This window comes from Elephas maximus, chromosome 9 (genome assembly GCF_024166365.1).
Source record: "Elephas maximus indicus isolate mEleMax1 chromosome 9, mEleMax1 primary haplotype, whole genome shotgun sequence".
NCBI lineage: Eukaryota > Metazoa > Chordata > Mammalia > Proboscidea > Elephantidae > Elephas > Elephas maximus.
Window position 1 is genome coordinate 89,036,817 of NC_064827.1, and position 19,345 is coordinate 89,056,161.

Consider the following 19,345-nt stretch of genomic DNA (forward strand, 5'->3'; position numbering starts at 1 on the left):
GAACCCCAAGGGGAGCAAAAGAATACCCTGCTTCTTCACTCATTCATTTTAGTAAAGAATGCGCCTTTTTAATTTGCCTAGGTGTTACGGTAGAGAGTGTTTTATAGGCATGCACCTTCCTTCTTCTGCCCTTCTCCACACATCTAATAAGTCACTTAATCTTGTTAATTAAGAATTCTTACATTTTACATATATCCTTTCTTCCTTAGCTCCATTGCCTTAGTTCAGGCCCTTATCATCACTCATCTACCAAAAGAAAAAAAACCAAACCTGCTGCCATCGAGTCGATTCCAACTCATAGCAACCCTATAGGACAGAGTGCGACTTCCCCATACGGTTTCCAAGGAGCCCCTGGTGGATTCAAACAGCTGACCTTTTTTGGTTAGCAGCTGTAGCTCTTAACACTAAGCCACCAGGGTTTCCAAATGATACATGGAAGTGCTGGGAATTGAACCTGGACCTGGTGTGGCTGCTAACCAAAAGGCTGGCAGTTCGAATCCACCAGGCACTCCTTGAAAACCCTATGTATGGGGCAGTTCTACTATATCCTTTAGGGTTGCTATGAGTCATAATCGACTCAGCGGCAACAGGTTTGGTTTTTATCACTCATCTAGATGATTTTAATTCCTTCCAGTGTACTTCTTGCATCCATTCTGATCTGACTTTAACTTTCTATATTAGTGAGAATATTTTCAGCTACCAATACAGAAAACCAACTCAAACTACTAAAAAAAAAAAAAAATTAAAAAGAGAGTTATTGAATCAAGTAACTGTGATAAGAAGGGAGTTGACTTCAAACATAGCTGGGTATTGCTGTTGTTGGTTGCTGTCAAGTTGGCTTTGACACATGGTGACCTTATGTATAATAGAATGAAATGTTGCCCTGTCTTTCTGCCATCTTCATGATCACTGGTATGCTTGAATCCATTGCTGCAGTTATTGTGTCAATCCATCCTACTGAGGGTTTCCCTCACTTTTGCTGACCCTCTACAAAACACTCTGTCCTTTTCTAGACATTGGTCTTTCCTGATGATGTGTTAAAAAAAAAACAATGGAATACAAAGTAAGCAAGCTGGATACAGGGCTTCAAATGATTTTATCAGGATTCTATCTCTTCATCTCTCATCTCTGCTTTCTTCAGCATTGACCTCCTTGGGACAGGCTCTGTATATGTAATGACAAATATGGCCAAGCAGCCATAGGCTTATGTGATCCTCTTAGCATGATACTTTTCTTCCCTAGCATACATATGATCCACCCTCAGAGGCCCAAGTTAAGCTCTCTTGGGTCAGATTCCACTGGGCCAGTCTGATTAGTCAGCTTGTACCAAGTGCCTAATACCGTGTTGGGGAGGTGGAGGGTCTTATTTTCCAGCCCTATCAGAATCACAAGGAGCAGGTAAAAGCAGTATTCAGAATAAAGGGTTGCAGGGTTAGCTGAAAAGTAATAGATGTTCACAATATCTCATCACCGGAATTATCTTTTTAAAATAAAGGTATAATCATGCCTCTAGTTCCCTGCTCATAAACCTTCAAAGGCTTCCCATTTCTCACAGGATAAAGTCCAGCCCTCTTGGCAGGCACAGAGGCACACCAGAATAAGGGCTCATCCTACTTTCACTGCCATCTGCTACACATGTCCTAACATATTCCAGGTTAGAAATCATCATTGCCTTAATATTCTTTATACATTTTTTTTAAGTTTCTGTAATTTATACTGTTGTACTCTCTACCATGAAAGCCTTAATTCCTCTCCTTTGACTAAAATAAATGGTACCTTCAATTCTCAACTTACATGTAACTTATTCAAGTATTTCTAGGCTTTACCAGACAGTCAGTTGCTAATCCCTCTCTTGTGACAGCACTTTGCACTCACCTTGCTTGTAATCCTGGTTATATTGCTTTATAATTGTGATTGTGTGTCTGTTTCCTATCCTATACATTGAGCAGCTTGGGGACTAGAATCATTTCTTGATTATCTTTAATTCTCCACTACATTTTGTACTGCAGCTCCTAGCAAATGCTTGAACAAACACACATTGATTGACTGAATGCGTACATGAAATAGGATCCTGGATTTTTGTGTTAAAAGGTTATTGAAAGTATGATATTTCCAACCAGATGAATCTAGTTATTCAAGAAATAATTTGTGTTAAGGCAATGCATCTAATAATGTGACTCAACAGGGTGGCAGAAACATGTTGGTACAGTAACTTATTTGCAATGCTGAAGACATTCTATGGTTTGGAAACATTTCCAAATGTGGAATGAAACATTATATAACACTTCAAGAGATTATACGCTTGAATAATGCAGTATATTAAAAACCTTTCCTTCTGGGACTTGGAGGCCCTGGATTCCATCCAATACTCTATATTTTTATCTACTTATAAGTGAGTAAGTGTAAGACCTGCACATTTTAGGTAAATGGGTGTTACATGTTCACGAGATAAATATGTTTGAAATGATATTTTCATCTCTTTCATGATGTTTCCCTCTCATGAATGTCCATAAAATGGTTATTAGAGAATGGAAGACAACCACTTTAGGAAGATTTGAACTGTTGTGATCAAGGTCATCCAGAACCTTTTCACTGTGTTTTCTTTTTCTCTGAGTGAAACACATACTAGGTACCTAAAGTCCTTACCAAAGATTTGATTATCCCCACTAAGACCCAAGCACAGGTCTTACAGAATTCTAGGAGGTACTATTCATATACAAAACAATGTAGTCAGATGGAATTAACTTGTGTTTACTAGGTTTTGGTGTCTATAAGTTAAACTTGAATTAGAGCTTTGGTGCAAACACCAACACCTACCACAAAAATGCTTTTGTGGGTGCCACCAGAGCAACCAAATTCAAACAAAACTTCAAGTGTATACACAAGGTGTGTGCACTGTTCCAAAAGACCACACATAAAAACCTTTCAATTTATAAAGAGGTGCAAGGTTACAAGAATGTCATGGGAAAAGATAAGGCTGTAGACTGTGTTTCTATGGGTTATATAACAGCAACTGTGGAAATTAGTTTATGCTGAATAAACAATGTTGAATCACTGTGCAAGAAATCAAAGGTCAAACCCTAACCTACAAATTATAACAAACGGAAAACTGCATATTCCTCAGATTTAGGATGTGGTCTTCATCCATAGATGTTGTATGACGTCATGGGCCCAATTAAGGCTTTTATTTGACATAATAAATTGTCTACTAAAATGGTAGTTGTATTCAGAGCTCCACAAGAGCCATCTAATAGTCCCAACTGTTGGAAATGTTGGGACTGTCACAGCTTATGTGTGTTCTCTACTGATGGAATTGTAAGTATTTAATTCCATCAGTAGAGAATAATATATAATATGTATATATACACACTCATATATATAACCAAATCTGTTGTTGTTGAGTTGATTCTGACTCAAAACAACTCTATAGGACAGAGTAGAACTGCCCCATAGAGTTTCCAAGGAGCAGATCATGAAGTCGAACTGCTGACCTTTTGGTTAGCTATGGAGTTCTTAACCACTGTTTCACCAGGGCTCCATATATTATATATACAGACACATATATATATGATGCCATTAGCAGGGAATAAACACACACAAAGTTTTGAAAGAACAGACCTACATACACACGCACATATATATTTTAAACAAGTAGGTCCACTTTTCAAAAAGTTTTAGCATATACGGTCTTAAGATTGGGAAGTGCCTCAGGAAACATCGAGTTTTATGGTTTTGTTTTACAACTAGAAAAGAAATATTCATTAGATATAACAAACTATCTATAAAAATACTGAATATCAATTATTTGGGCCAAATGCAAAGCCAAGAATGGTTTGCCATTGAACTCAGCCACCCTACAGTGATAACTTGCCAGGATTATTGATTTTTTTTTTTTATTTAGTACTTTGAATTTTCTATCATACTTTTATAATTTTCAGAAATGTGGAGCACATAATCAGACACTGTGCATACAGATGGTGGGGGAGCGATAGGATGGTCTACAGGTGTCCAAATAAATACAATATTTTAGTGCCCACATTTCAGAGGTTCACTTTGAACTATGTGTAGAGTACTACTTGCTTTTCTTTTTCTTTTTTTCTTCACTTCACTGGAAAGGTATTTTGCCCATTCTCTTCTACTTCATATCCTGAGTTAATCTGAAAGAAGATTCTGATCTACATTTTTGACTCTTTAATGACTAAATTTCTTGATACAGTCTCAAGTGTTAGTTCTTTGATCTTCCACTGAAACCTGCTACTCACAGAGGGAGTTATGAGTGCTGGGTTTGGGGGGAAAAGCGTAGTGGAATAACTTTACTTCTGGTCTATGCTACTGCTCAGATTGTTATGTCTGCTAGTGTTTTGTAAACCCGTTTTAGCTGTTGCCAACATTACTTACTGATAGCTTAAGTACATTAAAGGGGGATGTATTTATGAATAATGAATGTGTCTTTCATTCACCTTTTCGTTACCCATGATAAACAACTGATTTCCTTAATAGTTAAACTAACATGTTTTGAAAAGGCATTTTAAAAAATTATACAATGTAAGATTTAGAGAATGTCGGGTCTCTAATTAAAACAGAATCCAGAACCTCAAAAAGTTAGTTACTGGAAATGGAGTCTCCATAGGGAGATCCATCTTGCGTCATGTGACTCCAGATTTGTTTTCCCAAGTTTCCCCTTTGCCATGGTGCTGGTGGTGAGAAGGAGGTTCTTTTGTTTTTTCGTGACACTAGAGGTTCCTTCCAGAATAGCTAAGCTTGGCTAGATTTCCACAGATTTATACTAAATACATAGAGGAAGAGCGAAGGGAAATAAATACAGAAAACACAAGGTGTGTTTTCTTTCTGGGAAAGATGTGTGGCTTTCTTTCATGGCCAAGAATAAATTTTTCTCTGGGTTCCTGGAAGTTAGCCCAATCTTGACACATAATCATTTATTTTTTTTTTAATAAATCATGAATGAATAAATGAGTAAATAAAAAACCTCAGTAATTTGAATAACCAAGTATACCTGGCTAACATCTATATTTCAAAATTTCTAAATTTCAGCTCCAAAATACTAGACTAATTTCACAACCCTCTTGCTTTGCTTTTTTCCTAGATCCTGTTTTGGCTCAAGTGGAGGCAACCATTTTAAACTCTCGCCCCCCACTTGCCTCCCAGACATCTAGACCCACCCAAGATAAAGAGAAGTAGCTCCTTCTCTGCTGCTTAATTAGGCTCCAGGCTTCTGTCCAGATGGTTGACGCTTGGGATGTCTCCTGTCTTAGTCAGCTAGTGCTGCTATAACAGAAATACCACAAGTGGATGGCTTTAACAAAGGGAAGTTTATTCTCTCACAGTCTAGTAGGCTAGAAGTCCAAATTTAGGGCTCCAGGGGAAGGCTTTCTCTCTCTGTCGACTCTGAAGGAAGGTCTTGGTGATGCATCGGTCTTGCCTTGGTCTGGGAGCATCTCAGCAGAGGAATCTCAGGTCCAAGGATGCGCTTTGCTCCCAGCGCTGCTTTCTTGGTGGTATGAGGTCCCCACTCTCTGGTTACTTCCCTTCCGTTTTATCTCTTATAAGATAAATGTGGTGCAGGCCACACCCCAGGGAAACTCCCTTTACTTTGGATCAGGGATGTGACCTGAGTAAGAGTGTTACTTTGCACCCTAATCCTTTTTAACCACAGGCAGAGATTATGATTTATAACAATACACAGGAAAATCACAAAATGGAGGACAACCACTCATGGACTAACCAAGTCGACACATATTTTGGGGGACACAATGCAATCCATTACATCTCCAAGCCACACTCCACAGGGCAGATAGTCTTTCTAAAACATCGAAAAGAGCATTCCATTCCTTTGCTCAAATAATCAAATTAATTGTCAAACTAAAGTATGGTATCAATTTAGAATGTTAAGACCAGAATTTTTAAAAAAATAAAATGCAGCATATAATATACCAGAATGTACAGCAAGGCATGAGTATTATTTCATAAGTTTTTTTCCAATTATTCTTATATTAAAAACAAAAAATCTGTTGCTGTGGAGTTGATTCTCACTCGTAGCAACCCTATAGGACAGAGTAGAACTGCCTCACAGGGTTTCCAAGGAGCGGCTGGTGGATTCAAACTGCTGACCTTTTGTTTAACAGCCGAGCTCTTAACCACTGTGCCATCAGGGCTGCTTATATATGATATAAACCTGTTGCTGTCGAGTTGATTCCGACTCATAGCAACCCTGTAGGACAGAATAAAACTGTCCCATAAGGCTTCCAAGGAGTGGCTGGTGGATTTGAACTGCTGACCTTTTAGTTAGTAGCCATAGCTCACCATAGCTCTTAACCACTGCATCACCAGGGCTCCAGGGTAATTATAATATTAAAAAAAAATTTTTTTAGTAAATATGAGCTGTGGTATATATCATATCACATTATATATTGGCTCAAAAACATTTGCTGAAAAAATGAAAGTTGCTGAAACTCATAATCCCTGAGAAATAACTGCCATAGGGATAAACCCAAAAACATCCAAAACGTAGATCTTTGAAAGGGAAGCAGCACGATCCATTCAAAGGAACAAACTTCTTAGAAGAAATGCCAGGGCTCTGTTTTCAGTAGGACGCTCTGTTCAGGCATCCGTTTAAATGTAGCTGTCACGGCAATGGTTTGATAACGATCCATTGAGTCCACCAGTCTCACAGTTGTAGCACTTCAGGAAGAGAAGTTTCATTGAAATTGCGATTCCTTAGAACCAGTAGCAGGTTCAGAATCACGAGTCCTTTTCAATTCTTTGCCACCTCTCACTTCATAGTGATGATGCTTAGGACTTACCCTTATATATATTATCCTTGGGCTTCTCGATGTTGGGAGATCCATTGGGGTATCTTTTACTCTATATTTTAGGAGATTATGAAACACAAATTATATTGCCTGAGCCTATTTTGAACCAAGTCAAGCTATTGAAAGTAAAAGACTTTGAGAGAAAAATTCAGTCATTGCCTAATTTAGATATCTTCTATGGGTATGAAAATGGCTAAATAGACAAGTTAGATTAATATATCACAGGAGTTGCCAATTAATCAAACAATATTGCATTAGGATCTATAAGACCTAATCAATGATTAATTTAAGGAATATGCTTGAGACCTTTCCAAAAACAAATCAATTTTGAGTATATGTAGCTGCTAGAAAATGCAAAATAAGATATAAAATTCATGTGCATTAGTGAAATTTTATCTCATTACTGGCAGAGGGAAGCAAAAAGGAAGATAATAAACTAAAGCATCTCCCATAGAGATCAATGAATGTAATAGGGCACCAATATGTAGAGGTAATCCTTGCAAATGACTTTTTAAAAGTAATTCATTATCTATTAATAGCTTCTGTATGGAAAACTCTAGCATAAAATTAGGATGCTGTGTGTCTTAGTCATCTAGTGCTTCTATAACAGAAATACCACAAGCAGATGGATTTAACACAGAGTTTATTTTCTCGCAGTAAAATTGGCTAAAAGTCCAAATTTAGGGTGTCAGCTCCAGGGGAAGGCTTTCTCTTTCTTTCAGCCTTCTCAACAATCTTCCCCCAGACTACGAGCTTCTTTGCACTGGAACCTGGGTCCAAAGGATGCGCTCTGCTCCTGGCTCTGCTTTCTTGGTGGTATGAGGTCCCCAACTCTGCTAACTTCCTTTTCCTTTTATCTGTTGATAAAAGGTGGTGCAGGCCACAACCCCGGGAAACTCCCTTCACATTGGATCAGGGAGGTGACCTGGGTGAGGGTGGTGTTACAATCACAACCTAACCCTTTTAGCCAGAGGCATAAATTATGATTTATAATACATAGGAAAATTACAAAATGGAGGACAACCACACATGGCCTAACCAAGTTGATACATATTTTTGGGGAACACAATTCAATCCATTACACTGGGTCAAGTGGAAAAGGTCCTAATTTGAGTCAGGGGTCCAGAGGCCCAGCTGCAGCCCTCTGGAAATCAGTAGTGGAAGCCTGGATAAGTGAAGGACATTTTGGTTCTCAAGAGTCCTCTGCATTCTCGATTGCTACACAATGGTTTTGACTGGATGGATCTCCCCTTCAAAGCTTTGTAGTACACGATTCCATGAGTATCTTATCCTCTAAAGCTGTTCACTAAGGTACTATTCCCCACGGATGATAAAAATCGGACTCAAATTAGACATCCAAAGAGAGCAAATTAAGCTTCAACACAGACTTTCCTGCTTAAAAAAAAATTTCCCATGCAAAAGTTTAAAAATAATTCATTAAAGGTTTCTCCTCACACCAGGTTGCAGATAAAGCCATTAATCGGTAGCATGTATTGTTAAAAAAAACAATTGTTAAGAACCTTTGAACTTCCCCTGCTGGAACTGTTTTTTTCAAAGCCAAGAATCAGACAACTTCTTGATTTTTACATGTTTGATATGTGGACAGTAAATCTGTAGATAAATATTTTTGGAATTAGACATCACAGCAATGACACTGCATTTGAGACAGACAGGAAAGGGGACTGATTACATAATCCCGATAACATATGCTAACAAGGACTAATTACTTAGTGGTGAAACATTTTCCTCTATATAACCTTAACTTGAGAAAGTCCTTTTCAAAGTGCTTTGTCATTGTATAATGATTGGGGTTAAGTTACTTTATCCGATGCTAAAGTTCATAGTTAAGCTATTTTTTTAAAGAGTCACTTGGCCTGAATGCTTGCCAATAGGGTCTAAGGGAAGTCTTTTAATTTAGCCTTAGTAAAAGAAGGATATTTACAGAAATTTTCTAGAAGGAGTCTATTGTTTTTCTTTATTAATAGTAGCTTATATGGTACAAGGGGAAATTATTTTAAATAATACTTCGTTCAATCATCAGATATTTATTGAGCATCTACAATGTTCCAGGGCAAAAAAAAAATAGCTGCAATAGGTCCCTAAGGGAGGTTATGATTACAACATGTTGGATAAATAATGACTAGGCAAATGTTCTCACCTGACCTTCGAGACATTGGTCTGTGTTAAAGATGGGGCATTGGACCTGATGGCTTAAGCTGTTTGTTGCAGTATGATTCTGCATAGTTCTCTAAGTTTTATTTCCATGGTAGTTGTTTGAGGAAAGTCCTCATAGCAGTTTAAAATGGCCACATTAACACTCAAAGCAGTCCCCTATCAGAAAGGAACAAGAAATGCAGACAGACAAAGGTGGCTCAGGGTTGGCCACTCCAAGTGTCCTGCCTGTCTTGGCCTTCTAATCCCTTCTCCACAGAGCCAGACAAATCCTTCTTGAACACAGATCTGGTTGTCCCCTCCCTGCTAAAGGCTGTTCAGTGGCTCCCCTTGCTCTGTGGATGATAAAATTCAAGCTCCTTAAAATGACATATTAAATTTGCTTCTGAGTACGCGGGCCTTGCTTACCTCCTTAGTTTTCACCTTGCTCACGTCTCTGCCTGTAAACTATGAGCTTCATCACTTTCCTCCCACCGCCTCATCCCCAACAGAACTCCCTTTGTTTCTGCTAATTAGAATATGACTCTCTTTTCTATCTGAAAAGCTTTCCGTTTCTTTTTCTTGCCCTTCTTCCCTTTCGCTCTTCACCTGATTAATTCCTATTTCAGATCTCAGCCTTAACATGACAATGTTTAGGAAACCTTCCCAGACCCTCTTAGACTGGGGATAATGCCCTTCCTTTGGGTTCTTCTGGAGTCTCCGAGCGGTGTAAACAGTCAATGTGCTTGACTGCTAACCTTTGCGATTGGAGGTTTGAGTCTACCCAGAGTCACCTCAGATGAAAGGCCTGGTGATCTACTTCCAAAATACCAACCATTAAAAACCTTACGGGGCCCAGTTACGTATGCTCTGACACACATGGGGTTGCTGTGAGTGGGCACGGATTCAACCACAGCTGTTTTTATTTTATTTTGAAGAGAGAACTCTTACAGCGTCTAATGCCTTCCTACCAGGGAATTTATCACACTGTGGTGTCTGCATCTGTCTCACCCAGTCACCTACTACAGGGACCATGCTTGCTATCATGTATCCCAGAAACTATCATAGCACATGCCTTAGTGTAGGTGTTTCCAAATAATTATTAAATACATGAATTAATATTATCACGACCCTAGGGCATATGCAAGAAAACATCCTCTTTTTGCATTAGGTTCATAACAAATTTCTAAAAGTTCCTTGTGAAGACAGAACACAGTTAGTGGTTAGTAACTATGACTCAGAGGCATAAAGTTTATTCGAAGACAGCTGTGGGCAGCAAAGTAGGGAATGATTTAGAAACTCTTAGAGTTGCAATGGATGTGAGAAGTGATTGTTTTACATAACTATGTAGAGTAGGTCCCCAGGAGCAGGATGACTATAAAAAGTAACTGGGTTTTCATTTTTAGGCACCTTGCTCCAGTCCTGCGTGCTGCCAGGTACAGGCTGTCTCTTGCCTTGCAGCATGGGATAGAGTTACACCCTCTGCATTGCATTTCATGCCCTTGATTATTTACATAATCCCTCTGGCTGTGCCTCTCAATTTACAAACCAAAAGGAATCCCATCACAAGTGCACTAAGTCATATACTTGGCTGCATTATAAAACTGTGCTTTACCTGGATTATGTCTGGCAGAGCAAGCCCCCAAGTGATGATAATTTCATTGTGTTTTACACAAAGTCCGCCTAGAGACAGTGGGTTGAGACGGGGGTTGGAAGGGAATACCCAATGTATAGGGAAATCAAACCTGTTAAGCATAATCAGCCTTGATAATTTGTCTTCCTTCACCTCCTTATGGCTTTAGAAACACATTATCATAGTGGATATCTCAAACTTACCCATTACAATAAGAGTTCAAGTGCCAGCCGCCTTTGAAAAACCCATACTCGTGCCAAACTATGGTAAACTGAGATAATTTGTAGAATTATTTGTGAAATAATTTGTGAGTCATCATAAATTCCATTTCTTTTAAGATGATGGGGCTTGTTAAAGATTTAAATATTTTGAAAGATAAGACAGACCAGTATATTAGCTTTTCAAAATGTGTAAAATGAAAATTCATAGAAATGACTAGAAATAAATTGAGAAAGGAGCTATTTTCTGAGGAGAGGGATGGAGAGTAACTCTTGGCTGTAAAGAATAAAACGATTATGATGATACCCAGAGTTCATTTATGAGTTCCCAAATTTACAGGCTACTAAAAAGATATAATACTAAAGTGTTAAAAGGTCTTAAGGTGCCAAGATAACTGAATATCATTTCTCCTGTGTGCTTTAGATAAAATTTCTGATACCAAGGTGAGGATAAATAAGTGTGGTGTTTGAGAACATCAGTGTGGCTGAGTACATCAGTGTTTACCTACAAAAGACTTCTTCCTTTTCAAACAGAATCATCGGCTCCACCTTCACCAAGATTTGTCTGAACACTTAAGGACACTATGAATGTTAAGCACATTCGGACTTTCCCATTTGTAGGGACTTATGGTTTTTTTTTTTATGTACCCAGAACACACACACACACACACACACACACACAGCTCCCTAGAAGTGGAAGCCCTGGTGGTGTCGTGGTTAAGTGCTACGGCTGCTAGCCAAAAGGTCGGCAGTTTGATTCTACCAGGTGCTCCTTGGAAATCTATGGGGCAGTTCTACTCTCTCCTGCAGGGTCACTGTAAGTTGGAATCCACTCAACAGCAACAGGTTTGGTTTTTTGGTTTGGGAGTACCTAGAAACAGACATTATTGAGTCTAATCAGAGCATCATTACCTCTAATATGATCCTTAAAGCCAAGACATATTTAGTAAAAATTATCCATTACTCATAAGATTCGCATTTGTTTTTTAGGGGGAGGGATTATTAAAAACCTGAAAATCTATGCTACCATCAACTTCTTCAATTTAGGTAAAATCCTGGAAAAGTTCTATTTCAGGTATTATCCAAATAAACTTTGAATACTGGTCCAAGAGGAGCCTTAGGGTATACATAATTAAGTTCTTGCACAAATGGTTCTGAGCTGAGAGCCAGGGTACACACTTTCTGGGCTAGTTCTACCTCTGGCTGTTTGACTTCAGGTAATTCCGTGTTGCCTTTCACTACACCAGTGGTTCTCAAACTCAGGATCACCTAGAAGATTTGTTAAAACACAAATTTCTAGATTCTACTCTCCAGAGTTTCTGATTTAGTAGTGTTTGCGGGGGGGGGGGGGTTCAAGAATTTGCCTATCTTAACAAGTTCCCATTGTTGATGCTGCTGATTTAGGAACATACTTTGAGAACCACTGCAATGTACTCACCCCCAAATTTCTACTCTTCACATACAGGGGAAGCAAACAAGTACCAGTTGCCCTCAGGTCAATTTCAACTCATGGCAAACCCATGCGTTAAGACTAGAACTGTGCTCCCTAAGATTTTCAATGGCTGATTTTGGGGGAAGCAGATCACCAAGGATTTCTCCTGAAGCACCTCTGGGTAGACTTGAACATCCAACCTTTTGGTTTGCAGCTGAGTGTGTTAACCATTTGCACCACTCATGGTTAAAATGGAATGCAGCCTCACAGAATGTGTTGTGGTCTTTAGACGACACTGCGGGAGTAGTCTGTTTTTATGGGCGTGGAGGGAGGAAGAAGCATCCATTTGAGCCCAACTCCCATTCTCAGTTTCTTTATTTCAGCAACAAGGAAATAGTGAATGAATTCATACCTAGAATTTGTAGGCAAAGAACCTAGAGTATCTAGGTGAAAGTCAAAGAGTGTGCCAGAGAACTTCAAGTACATTCTCTAGCTCTCCATCTCTTCTTTTGTCCGTACCGTATCCTGGGGTTCAAAAATCTGAAAGTATACATAAAGGTAAAGGGGCGATGCTGACCTGCAGTTATCCTGCTGGGAGGAATATGAAGGTCTATCTTTACATACAGAGTGACAAATTTTAGCAGCTTTGAGTTTAGCGAACAAGGTTGAATGTATTATTAAAATAAAGGGTATGAAGTATTAATGTGCTTTAAGTAGAATATGTTTAAATTTAAACACGAGTAAACATGTATTCAGAGCGCTGGTGGCACAATGGTTAAGAGCTCAGCTGCTAACCAAAAGGTTGGCAGTTAGAATCCACCCTACGGGGCAGTTCTATTCTGTCCTACAGGGTTTCCATGAGTCAGAATCAACTTGATGGCAATGAGTTTGGTCTTTTTTGGTTTGGTAAACATGTATTCATGATACATATGAGTAAATATCCACATTATTTGGCAAAACACAGCATTATGCATTGTTAAGACACATATTTTCTAAGAGGAACACCGAAATATGAAGAAGACTCAATGTTAATAAACTTGTAAGGAATATCATGATGGCACTCCTTTTTTTTTTTTTTTTGTAGTTCAAATCTCATTACAGCTATTACCGTTAAAATAAAAGTATGTGAGAGAATGTTTTTCTGTGTCCTAACTGATGTTACTTACTATAAGTGACATTAAAATAAGTTGTCAGGTGTATTAACGAGTTCCTGCAATTGAGTTTATCTCGTAAAAGCTATTTTCTTCTAAAAAGATGAGTCTGCATGCTTTTCTTATTTGCCCAAAATTCTCTGCATAGAACACTCCTTTGTTACTGCAGTTCACTGCCTCATCATGGGGTTACCAGAGAGTTCAGCATATTTATAGTGGCATGAATTACATTGCTGAAATAAATATTAGAATGCCTTCCTATTCAGAGGACATTGTAAACAGGAACATAACAAGACATCTGCTTTCTCTGAAGGAAATTGCATGAGCACTCTGCTTAATTCTGGTGACAGGGAGGGAGGACAATTTGTGAATCTAGTACCAGCCCGTGTTGTTTACCCATAAAAGTCATTCAAGTTCAAGCCAAGCCAAGTCCAGACAAAAAAGTTGGCCATATAGCTGAACAGATTTTTGCGAACTGAAAAGGATGAGTCGCAATTTTATTTATTAATTGGCTCAGAGTATTAGATACTTTCTCACTGACTGGTCTCAGGTAGGTAAATTGAAGTCTTGAATTGTCTGATTTTGTCAATACGTATATTTGAAAACAACACAAAAAATTTCCACTATAAAAAAAGTCAGTCTGTTTCATCCCATCAAAGTGTCAAACATAAGAAATTTAGGAAGTTACTGAAAGATATTTTTAGGAAAATCTGAGGTGTAGATAATTTCAATAAATAAAATGAAAATATTTAATTTATGAATTAGATGCACAGATTTAACATATATTTTAACATGGAATTAATGCAAACATCCAAAGTCAATTGAATGAAAGTACATCAAGAATAAGAATGATATGAATGATACTTATCAGTTTACATGGAGACAAGATTACAGTATTCAATTTTGGTTTTCTGTGGAGAAAATGGTGCCCTGGTGGCTCTGTGGCTGTTAACCAAAAGGTGGGCATTCAAATCCACCAGCTGCTTCTTGGAAACCCTATGGGAGCAGCTCTAGTCTGTCCTGTAGGGTCCGTATGAGTCAAAAGTAACCTGAGGGCAATGAGTTTGGTTTTTTTTTACAGAGAAAATAAAGTAGAGATCTTCCTCTTGTTACTTAACGGTGACTGGCTTAGTTGTCTAGTCCTTCTATAACAGAAGTACCACAAGTGGATGGCTTTAAAAAAGAGAAATTTAGTCTCTCGGTCTAGGAGGCTAGAAGTCTGAATTCAGGGTGCCCACTCCAGGAGACAGCTTCCTCTCTGTGTTGGCTCCAGGGGACGGTCCTTGTCATCAGTTTTCCCCTGGTCTAGGAGCTTCTCAGCTTCCAAATGGCATGTGCTCCTAGCTCTACTTTCTCGGTGGTATGAGGCCCCCCTGTTTCTCTGCTCCCTTCTCTCTTTTATATCTCAAAAGAGATTGACTCAATATACAATCTAATCTCATAGGTTGAGTCCTGCCTCATTAACATAACTGCTGCTAATCTCACCACATTTAACATCCTAGGGATAGGATTTACAACACATAGGAAAATCATATCAGATGACAAAATGGTGGACAATCACACATTACTGGGAATCATGGCCTAGCCAAATTGATAAACATTTTTGGGAGACACAATTCAATTCATAACAGTGACTAAGGTAGTGTACAATAATGTAGTAGAACAAACCCCCAAGTTTCTTTTCCCTGTCAAAATGATAAAGCTTAAGAGAAGGTGAACATTCTCTAGAACATATGAGAAGAATATAAAAGTAGAAAAAAACAGTTCAGTATAAGTTGCTAGAAACGTTGATTTTGTCAACCCTTGGTAGGTCTTTGTAACACTTGTATTATTCCAGGGACGAGGAAGTTGAGTAGTTGAGTGTGAATGTTCAGAATTAGGCTCATAATTTCATTTTTCAAGTTCAACATAAAAAAAAAAGTAATGTAACGCGGCAAGCTTGTATTCTCCAAAATTTTTCTCCACATTGAAATGCCACTCTTAGAAATGAACAAAAATTTCCCTTTACAGTAAAAACATAAACAGCTAATCGAGTTACAAGATGTGTAGGAGAAACTTTTTTTTTTACTAAGACAACATTTTTTTTTTTAATGGAAAATTATGAATGTGGCTATTACAGATATCAAAGTCATTTTATTCAAAAAATGTCAGTCATCAGAATAAGTTACTAACCTAGTACAGGGAACTAATACTTCAACAAAATAGGCATCCATTACTCTGCGAGGAGCCCTGATTGTGTAGCGGTTAAGAGCTCAGCTACTAACCAAAAGGTCAGCAGTTCAAATCCACCAGCCGCTCCTCGGAAATCCTGTGAGGCAGTTCTACTTTGTGCTATAGGGTCTTTATGAGTCGGAACCAACCCTATGGCACCTAACAACAATTACTCTACAAAATCTTCTATTTAAACTTAGGTGTTTTGTTAAAAGCTACTTTTCTGTATTTGATTAATAACTTAGTTATTTAACTGGATATCGTTTTTGATAAAACTTGTCATATTTTCAGGTGCCATACCTTAACGAAACTCTGATGGGGTAGTGGCTAAGAGCTACAGCTACTAACCAAAAGGTCAGCAGTTCCAATCCACCAGGCACTCCTTGGAAACCCTATGGAGCAGTTCTACCCTGTCCTATAGGGTCACTATAAGTCGGAATCAACTTGACAGCAGTGTTTTTTTTTTTTTTAATATCTTAAAAATTATCAAAAAGTACATTTGATGATTAGCAAATATCTTCAAAAATTTTTAGCAGCTATATAATCTAACTGTGCTGTCTAATACAGTGAGCCGCTGACCACATAAGGCTACTGGGCACTTGAAATGTGATTCAAAAATTAATTTTTTAATTTTATTTAAAAAATTTGAAGCATATTTGGAACAACTTGGGTATATGAATCTACTTTTTCAGCTCTAAATTTTATGAACTCTAAATCCAGATGAAATGCTTCTGAAGAAAATTTAGCCTCTGAATTGAAATTTCAGATTTGGTCTAAAAAAAGTACAAAAAGGTAAAAAAATCTAACTTTAAAAATATTGATTACATGCTGAAATAATAATACTTTGGATATAGAGGGTTAGATAAAATACAATATTGAAATACCAAAAGAAAAAAAAAAGCCTGTCTCTTATTATTTTTAACGTGGCTACAAGAAAACTTAAGATGGCATACATGGCTGGCATTATAATTTCAGTTGGAAAGTGCAGATCTATGCTGTAAAATAGTAATTAAAATGCATCAATCTTTGCAGTTTGTGAAATTTGCAGCCAATTATTATTACATGTGTTTTTGACAATTACATCAAAATCGACCTAAAAGCAGAGTTTCACATAGCCATAACTAATCAAACACATACAGCACAAATTTCCCCTATTTGTGAGGTTATTTATTTCAGTTGTTAGCGTGTGCTCAAAGCCCATATTAGATTAATTTTTTTAGTAAAAACCTGAGTGTATAATATTAAAGCACGTTTGCAGGCCAGCAGTAGACAGTTACAAAGGCTGCTTGTTACACAGGGACCCCTGACTGAACGAGCATGTGGGGCCTGAGAGCCAGCCCGCACTCCACTGGCCAAGCCCTGGTCCTGGGAAGGGCTGGCATCTGTCTGGAGAAAGGGGCACCCTTTTCTGGTTGGCACAAAGGCACCACATAGGCTAGCTAATTCTGCATGTTTGCATCAACCATTTTTATACCATAAAAAAATTCTGAGAAAGAAAATTATTTCCTGCCCAAATCATCCAGGTAGAGAATATTAATCTTGCTGAGTGGTATGCAGTGAGAATTCTGGTATCACCTTACATTTGCCAAAAGTTTTATTATTCACCGAACTTTCACACATATCTTATCAGTGTTGTTGTAATAATGCTAGGAGATAAGTGAAGCAGATATTGGCTCGTTTTACAGCTGAGAAAATGGAATTGAATTTCCTCCTTAGATTGGTATTAAAAAAAAAAAGTTTCTGTGGATTTAATGCTGACTCATGGTGACCTCATGCGTATTGGAGTAGAGCTGTGTTCCATAGGGCTTTTAATGACTGGTTTTTTTTCTCTCCAAGTAGATCATCAGGACTTTTTTCCACAGCACCTCTGGGTGAACTTCTGCCATTAACCTTTTGGTTAGTAGCTGAATATGTTTGGTTTGGTATAGAACTCAGACTCACCACATTTGCTCCTTGCAAATAAAATTAAAACTGGCAAAGAAGGGAGCCCATAGACTTAAACATTGTGGCTAAAAATAAATGTAATGTTTATAGTCTAAGAATAGATTACAATAAAAGGAAACAACTCAACCATATGTCTCTTACACAGGTAAGTGGTATATTAAGGTGGCTATTATAATTCATTTAAGAATGTCTCCATAAAGCTCATTCCATAGAGTGTATACATGGATGTGCTTTACTTGTTTTGTACATTGTATGTTATTGTTGTTGCTATTTGTTCTGTTGTTGTTTTTTCCTTCCTAAATGTTACACTGGTCGTTTGTTGCCTATGACCATGTAATAAAAATGTGTTTCCTCCTAGGGAATTTAATCAAGGACTTTAGCCGTGTTGACTTTAACACAGATAACAGACTTTTTTTTTTTTCCAAAAAGTAATCAGTTTCTACTAAATGTGTATTTTAAATCACATTTGAAAAGAAGGTACTAGGGCAAACTAAGTTGTCCCCAGTATGATGGCTACACCTGTCCCCAAACTTACAAATGAAAAGTGACAAATTACATAGTTATCTAAAGAATTTTGTTGTGGGGTTGGCAACCAATGTCACAAAACAATATGTATATTAATTCTTTAATGAGAAGCTAGTTTGCTCTGTCAACCTTTATCTAAAGTACAACAAAAAATAAAAATAAAAAAGAATTTTGCCAACATTTTCACTTACGCAGTACACGAAGTGATGTTCTTAGTCTCAGTTTTTTTTCTTGTTGATCACTTTTTACTCCAAAGATGGTGTTGTACAAATAGCATGTAATGTTAAACATCTTTCCTGTGGTGAGCAATCATGGAATTTTGGTTTCCAGGTTAAAAAAAAAAAAAAAAATTAATCATGTTACATTATTTAACTTATGTGTTTTAAAAGCACTCCCAATGTAGTGCCCCCAAGAAAAAATGTAATGAATGTATTATAATTATTTCTTCTATAGAATTCATCTGAGTGAAGCCTATGGGGGGAAAAAGTCTCTCTTGAAAATATTTCTGAACACAACAGTTAACTTGGGGAAGCAAAAGTGCAGGATGGTCAATTAAAATATATTTTAGGTTAATAATAAACAACGTTTTTATGCTATATATTTTATTTAAAGGAAAAAACCACTTAGCTAATACTTTCATGAATCTAGAGGCCCCGAGGAGGATATCTTTCAGATAATTCCTTAATATCCCTTTTGAAGGAGTATTAGTAGTTTCTTATTCAATGTAGATCTCCTAAGTAGCTGACATTTATTTTGTTTCTGACCACCTGATCTTAGTACCTTAAAATCTGTTTTTCATTTGTTTTACATTATTCATGTTCTAATGGCTCCCACTGGTTTTCCATTAGAATTTTCCTAAGGAGTGAGTCTCCAGGTCTGTCTACATATATAAGGAATATTATTGGCATCTATGTGTTTAGAAAGCCTCTATTTGCTAAGCATTAATAAATTATTCATATTGATTATATTCTTTACAATTATTATTGTTTAACCATTGAATTGGAGGCTTATAGTTCACTAGAGCACAGTCAATGCCAAGTGTATTAATTTAATTACGTTACACATTATCCCTTTCTTTTGAAGTTTTTTATAAATAGTGCATTTGTTTGTTCAAATTCAGACCAGGCCTAAGCCACCTGTATTTTCAAGAATGTAATGCTTTACCTTTATACTAAAAGCTCATTTCCTAAATCTAGTCAAATGTAAAATTTTCTTTCAGGGTAGCAAACCAAAAAGGTTTATATTTATTT

General features: G+C 37.4%; 1 protein-coding gene across 2 annotated transcripts in view; it reads right to left on the reverse strand.

Annotated features, from left to right (window-relative positions):
* LOC126083318 (aldehyde dehydrogenase 1A1) overlaps positions 1–19,345 on the reverse strand; it is a 169,003-nt gene that overhangs the window by 106,311 nt on the left and 43,347 nt on the right. Inside the window, exon 1 of one of the 2 annotated variants that reach the window (XM_049896927.1) lies at positions 18,287–18,391. The exons of the other annotated variant lie outside the window; for it this stretch is intronic. Coding sequence (XP_049752884.1) covers positions 18,287–18,386 — 100 coding nt within the window. The 5' untranslated portion in view covers positions 18,387–18,391. Of the gene's footprint in view, positions 1–18,286; positions 18,392–19,345 lie in introns of those variants that run through there. 2 annotated transcript variants of the gene reach the window in all.